Here is a 7,165-nt window from a genome sequence, read left to right as displayed (position 1 = left end):
CTCTACCGTTGCTGCTACTTTGTAGTGTCTAGTTCTACATGCACATGATTGCAATCAAGACACAGTAAGAGTGCTCTTGATACGTCGGAGCAAGAACCTCTGAGGGCAAGTAACGCTTTCGCCCAGTTTTTGAGATCGCTCAATCGATAATGTACCATGTGCCTGGTCACTGGTGGGGGGATTTTTTGAACGCATAGCTTCTGGATCATGATGCAGAATCGACGGTATTCAATCGTTTAAGAAAAGGTACAAGTGCGCATCAATTCCTGTCACACGTGCTGTACATGTACATGTACATGTACGTCACATGACGGTACATAATTATTATACAATCCATGCATGTTCCTGGTTCATTTTCTGATTCGACAACATCAGATAAGTGAAGTGTGATCAGGGGCCGGTACCAGTTACATTGTACAGGTACATGAATTGTGAGGCACGGGCGGATTATGCCGGCATAATTATTGGGATAATATGGTGGTTGAAAATTTGGAGCATAATTTTGGCATCCTTTCGGAGGTAGAGCATAACTACATGATGCAACCACCGTTCCGTTCTAGTATGTAGGCTACACAATATTGTGCAATGCATCTGATCAGTGATGGTAGTCTGCATGGTAAAGGGTTCCGAGGTCATGCAAATAGTGTTTTCAATGAAAAGCAGGGTAGAAATCATGGGAATACAATATTGTATGCTCAAACTCGTCTTCTTCCTCACGTTGATACAGTACATGTAGCCAAAGAAGCGAATGAATCAGCCGTTATCAGGTATCCTGGGGGGAAGAGATAGGGACGGGTAGTCCACAAAACTCCGCATACATGTACAATGTACATTATGCATGTTACGAAGCCATGACCTCTGGATTTTAGCAGCCATGAGTGTGGACTGAGGTCTATGGATATTTCTCTAATAATTAAAAAAAACCCTGAAGAGGAACAGTTGATGTTCGGTCATGATGGAAGGAGAGGTGGAGCTACGGGCGAGACGAGCTGATTTTTCGCAGGGTGAGGGTAACATCGGTTGGACGATTATGGCGATCACGAAGACAGTTGAACATAATATTTTTCAAAGGTAAACAAAGTAATTTGGCAATGAAAAAATCTTTTGAAAAGAAGACAACTATTGAGTACTTCGAGTAGAAGAAGTAATGTTCTCTATTATACATGTTGATCTCTAGCATGCGTGCATAGACATCTTTGTATGGGGATACTCATGTTACATTTTGTTGTACTTCGTTATGGCCACTTGCAAGTACGAAAAAAGCACAATTTTCCGAACTTTGAGGCTCCATAAGTACAAAAAAGTGAATACGTATCCCTACGTGCCAAAGCATAATAGTATGAAGATTTTGCGAGCATAATGCGAGAATCCATGAAAACAGAATTCCATGATTTCGCGAGCATAATCCGCCGGAGCCTAATGATTACACAGTAACATACTATCTCGCACAGTTCTAGTTAGGGTTGGAACACACTCCGTTTCGCTGCTATACTTTTTATTGAAGTCGAATGCGTACGCACGTGTATATCAATATGCATGTACACTCCATTTCGCTGCTATACTTTTATTGAAGTCGCATGCGTGTGCGAGTATAATTATTATAGAAGTAGCAGGATAATACATGTACAATCATGTACATGTACATGTACATGTATGAGTGGATTGATTGTTCACTGTCAGAGGGTGTTCAGATGATAGCTTTAGGAACATTTCCTGAAGGGATGTTTGTCTGGCAACACTAGCCCGTGGCGAATGATGGCGGCAGAATCTGGCCATTTTAATGGCATTATCCACCAAGAGCTTGGCCTCATACGTTGAGCAAACGAGGGTTCAATACATGCAAGTGGAAGACATTGCAATGGGTGAATCTGAAAGCCCCATAACTTGCCGTAGTTGTGGGCTTTTATTGCTGTCATCGTTGCCGTCGTCGTCGTCGTTCACGGTTGCACTCTATTTTCGCTTCGCAATAAGCGCACGCAATTTCTGTCATCTACATGTGCCCAGCTTCCCCAGAATGATACAACTGCTCAAGTCGCTTTTAGACCCTGACTATTGACAGAGATTTACGAAGTCCCGCTCCACTATCATCACACACGCATACATGTACATGCTCAGATTTCGCTTCACCGAATCCATTTCGGTAATCGGCACGAGTCAAGACTCAAGACACACCGAATTATAGAATTCCTCTTTGGTGAAACCAAGTGTTGGAGCATTAAATACCGGACAAATCATGCAAGCATATGTATGTACTGGTTTGCATATTGAAAAAGTAATGGGGCAGTAAAGCATATTGCTAAGTAGAGACAGGGATTTTATAAGCTCTGGCAAAATAGCAACTCGGAATACTAAGAGCTAAGAAGCCAGCGCTGCCGCATAATGAACAGTAGGATTCTACTAGCTGGTTCTAGGCTGCGGAATAGAGGTACCCAATGCTAGGTATCGTGCCTGTTCATCGCATACTTTGCAAAAGAGAATTGAGAATTCGTCAAGTGGACAAACATGTGCCCAGTATTATAGTAGGAGGCAAAGGTGCCAGCAGCGATTTCAGTCTCTTCCTATACAAGTAAATTATGCGCATGAAACTCCGCGACAGGTACGTAATGTACACCATGACAAGACGCAATGTGATATTAGTGCTCTTCATCTGTACTTTCCACTTGCACTATTGCATGGTCTAGAGAGAGAGAGAGAGAATCAAGAGTTTGCAGATTGTGTTGGTAGTAACGTGATTGTAATAGATAATAAAGAGCAGAATACGATGCACGTTCATGGATCTCCTGGGGAGAATCACAGAAGAATAGAAGCACATACCATTACGACAAGCATGACCATACTGCTGACTGCGATCATTCCGCCACCGCTGTTCCCGTTCTGCTGCTCCTCGTCCACCACGCCTACCGTGTTGCAGTGAGTCACCACCGCATCTAATGACGTCATCTTGGTCTCGATCAGGCTGTTGAGCAGCTTCCACTCCTTCTTGTGCCGGGTCTGCTGGCAAGGGCTGCGGTGCGCCTTGAGGACGCGATCGACTTGTTTCAGACAGCTTGATGTACATACCGGACGATTCGTATTCGGTGCCGTCGTCGGAGCTGGACTGCTGGCCAGGCCCGTTTTCTCCTGCTCCACAATGTCGATGACGTCACTGCATTCTTTCAGAGCCTTGTTGACGGTGATCGTGATATTCTCGAAGTAACCGAACACGCTGCACCGGGGGCCCTCAACGGTCGATGTCTGATAGCAGAAGTCGTGCGAGTCGTACTGGCTGCATGACAGCTCACCGCGGGACGGGTAGTAGCGAATGAACACGAAGCACATCTCTTCGAAGGAGCCGAATCCCCAGCGGGTTGTCTCGTTGCGATCCTGGCTGCTGAACACGCATTTGCCCTCGAATCGGTCGCCAGCCTCGATGTCCATGTACTGGGGAGACGGATATTCGTAGGTGACCGGCGAGTTATAGTTGTACACCTTATCGTCCATGATGCGAGTTCGCTGCCCAGTCGGCTTTATGACGTCCACAAACAACGACTTGCCAAGGAAATGCATGTGCGGGAAGGAAGCAGTCATCTTCACCGGGCCCTGATCGAAGAACGTTTGCGTGCAGTCGGTGGTGCAGGTGAATGGTGCGTCGACGGCGTCCTTCTTTGGCGGGATGGTGAGCTGCAGTTGACCCAGAGTCAATGTGCCCATGTCGTACTGGCGCAGCTTGCTCGTGTAGTAGACGCGCACACCGGACGTGTCCTGATAGCCAGCGTGTTTGTTTTTGTTCGTCCAGTGCAGCTGAACCTGCACGTACCGCGGGTGCTTTCCACCGAACGGTACACCTGCCTCCACTGGCAGACACTCATCCTGCATACCAAACGACCAGGCGTACATCGTGCGCTCGCAGCCCTCCATGAAATTGAAGTCCTCGTAGCCCTCGCCCACCGGGATCGGGCGGTCGCAGCCCACCATAACAAAGTGATGGATTACGTTGAGATTGTCGAGGATCGGCGCGAATCCCACAGCGTGATACTGGCGATCTGCAGGTAGCTCGAAGTTCATGTTGAAGTAGGTTGTCTCCTTGGCTGGGACCTGACTGTTTTTGGAGTTGTTGGGCGCTCGTAAGTCGATATACTTTACACCTGGCGCGCTGAAAGCTTTGCACTTCTTGAAGAAAGCAGAGCAGTCCAGGGTTGTGGTGTCGCCGGAGACGTACGGGTGAGCATCGATAGGTGTTTTGAATCCTGGATGCGTGATATTCACGGTGCGAGACGCAGACTGACCGGGCAGCCAGGTACAGTTTGGGTCGCCCAGCTCCTGGCCGTTCGAGACGCCATCACCATCGGAGTCGTTCCTGCACAGAGCCCCCGTCCAGCGATAACCGGCTGCCTTGAAGTCCAGTCCGAACTGATTGCGAGCGTTGCCGCCCTGGTCGCTATGATGTCCTACGCCTTGCCAGGTTTTGCTCGGATCGCATGGGTGCTGAACGTTGAATCCGTTGGGGATATTGGTCCGATAGAAGGCGTAGCCATCAGCACAGGACAGTGTGGCGAATATAGCCAACACGAATACGGCCAGAAGTCTAGCCATGGTTATAGGCAGGGATGCAAGGGTTTCTGTACAACTGCAGGAGAGTATGTATTTTCTTTGCCTGAAGGCGCTGGAGTTATGAGTAAAGTTGGAGCAGAAGGTCCTATTTATGCGAAGATATCCCAGTATCCTGTAATGCCATTTCAAGGCGTTTCGTGTTGTCGAATGTAGTGTCTACGCGGTTCCCTCCAATTACTCAGCACCTTCGCAATCCGAAGCTCCCTTGGGGGTAACGAAGGCATACATGGTACATCATACACCTGACTAGACACAATAATATTATCGCTATGGAATTTTGTGTGTCGAGACAGCATAGCTGACACCATCATCATAATGCTACAACTCCTCTGTCCAGTATGACCTCTCCGTAAGCCTAAGCTGGCTACGTGTAGGTACTGCTTGGAGGTGGTTCGCTCCTAGGGTCACTGTGGTTGGACGGTTGGTAATCGACGTGAAAAGTCGTCATGCGTACCGCCCACCCAGCCAATCAGATGTCGATACGTAATGTTCCGTGAGTAAGAGTCATGTCAGCGTCGACTTTCAGAACGGCTTCGTCCCTGAAATTTGATGGCGCTGAACGTATCCTAAGCTAGACTTCCGAGAAGCAAGTGCATTATCACATACTTTCTTGCCAATCATCTTTGCATTGATTTCGCAAGCTGAACCTAGCCGCCTGTCAAGTGTGACGTCAAATGTCTTTTATCCTCCGCCAGCTAGAGATTATGATTCCGTGTGTCAAGGGATTGTATGCACAGCACAATGACACACGAGAATATTGATCGACATCGACAGCATGTGTGCACTCAGTCCTACTACAACTACAACTTGCAGATCTGGGTATGCATACATGCACATCTACATGTACATGACCGTAGGTCTTGGAATGAGTGCAAAGGTGAATGAATATGCATGCACGTCATTTACGTCAGCCCCACAACACAGTGCCAGCCAGCCATCGTGAGCCAGCATCACGTGGAAGTGACGGGCGGGCATAGTACTGACAATATTATGACACAATCTCCACCATCACTCAAGCCAAGAGCTCAATCGAATTCTATGGCAGCCTGACGGGCAGTGTCATCCATAACAAATTCAACAATAGTATCTTGACTAGTTGTAGCCGCATAACTGTCAGGTAAAGATGCGTGGGTGTCACTGTGAGTAAAGTAGGATACAGGAGTATGAATTCGGACACGTGGAGTGAACTACCGGTGCATGTACATAACATTGCGCATGACATGACGAACTGCAGGCGAATGCGAGAAGCACAGGTGGAAAGGCAACGGCGATGCCTGAGCCCTTTTAGGGCCTTTAACGAAACCAACCCAGCTCCGCTCACTGACGTATTATGGACGAGTCCTTTCCGTTTGCTCGTGCAAAACCCAACTTCTAGTAGTAATGGAGTGAATCAAAGAAACCAATCCTCACTAAAGAACATTCTACATGATTGTATGTCACGTCCTCGACTTGGTTCTACATGTATTTTCTCGAAACGTTCTCTACTGGACTGTGTACTTCAGTATAAAGAACCATGAACTACTACTGTCCGATCGCACGTCTAGCGGCCCCAGGGCGCTGGCCGTGCAGCCGTGGGTAAGCAGTACACACATGCTGCGTCGCGCGGATCGCATCGGATCAAGCGCTGTTCTGTACGCGCTGAGGGCGCCGGCCCCGGTCAATCGACTGGATTTCCATGTCCATGGATCCACGACAATACTGTTACGCTTCATATACCTCATGAAATTAATCATAATCTGGTGATGTGCCAAAAAGGTTCCGATCACGAGCCGGTTCCAGACACGTGGGTGTCCTCACAGCTTTGGCCCGTGCCAAAGCAGCGATAAATCTAACAGATGTTGGCGAACATGAGGTTACTAGTATGATGACCTTCTGCTGACACACATTCATGTGCAGGCGGCGCTCTTGACTTTCTGCTCTCACTGGAGATTAGGGCAATGCACTGCTCGTCACTGGTACTACCTAGAGTACTACTGGGCGCAATAATTATTTCAAGCTCAGCAAAGTGTGAGAACAGTTGAGCAGTAGAGCCATAATGCTAGTATTGTTCTACTCCCTGGCTCTCTCAGCTTTACATAATTAGTTCTCTGAGGCTGAGTGGTAGCACGCCCCAAGGCTAAGTGCTATCAAGAGGAGAAACAACTATCATCAACGTTGACCACCTGTACGTACGTACGTACAATGTACTCTCAGTCCGGCTACCAGTGGCGTGAAACTTGCCTGAACATGATACTAGTGATCATTTGCTTTTCGGACACATGAAAAAGAATCTTTATGGGACATTACATGGCTCGTTACGCAATGTACGAAATCTGCATGTTTCAGCGGACCTTGAGTAGAGCTTTGAAGTGCCATACTGTACTGTCCTGCCCCTCGTCTGTGGATCAATCGTCATGCAGATTCATGCAGTTTTGATAACAAAGGCCACTTTTAGAAGCATCACATGCCCATCACTAGCAGGTCAGAGAGAAGAAAAGAACTTGTGAAGTTTTGTCATGAACCACCACACCAGTCATGTGCTCTCCAGCTGTCCTCGACCCGACTTTGCCGCAGCATACCACCAACAAAGCGACAC

General features: G+C 47.8%; 1 protein-coding gene across 1 annotated transcript; it reads right to left on the bottom strand.

Moving 5' to 3' along the window:
- Nucleotides 1-2,171: 2,171 nt before the first annotated feature.
- Nucleotides 2,172-4,667, bottom strand: LOC135811697 (DBH-like monooxygenase protein 2). The gene has a single exon (XM_065324934.1). The coding sequence runs from the start codon at nt 4,570-4,572 to the stop codon at nt 2,791-2,793; it is 1,782 nt and encodes a 593-aa protein (XP_065181006.1). The 5' UTR covers nt 4,573-4,667; the 3' UTR covers nt 2,172-2,790.
- Nucleotides 4,668-7,165: the final 2,498 nt, after the last annotated feature.

This window comes from Sycon ciliatum, chromosome 3 (assembly GCF_964019385.1).
Source record: "Sycon ciliatum chromosome 3, ocSycCili1.1, whole genome shotgun sequence".
Classification (NCBI taxonomy): Eukaryota; Metazoa; Porifera; class Calcarea; order Leucosolenida; family Sycettidae; genus Sycon; species Sycon ciliatum.
The sequence above is the reverse complement of the archived record's forward strand: the minus strand, read 5'-3'. Positions and strand labels throughout refer to the sequence as shown.

Coding starts and splice junctions, on each gene's coding strand:
- LOC135811697 (XM_065324934.1), bottom strand. CDS start 4,572: ATGGCTAGACTTCTGGCCGTATTCGTGTTGGCTATATTCGCCACACTG.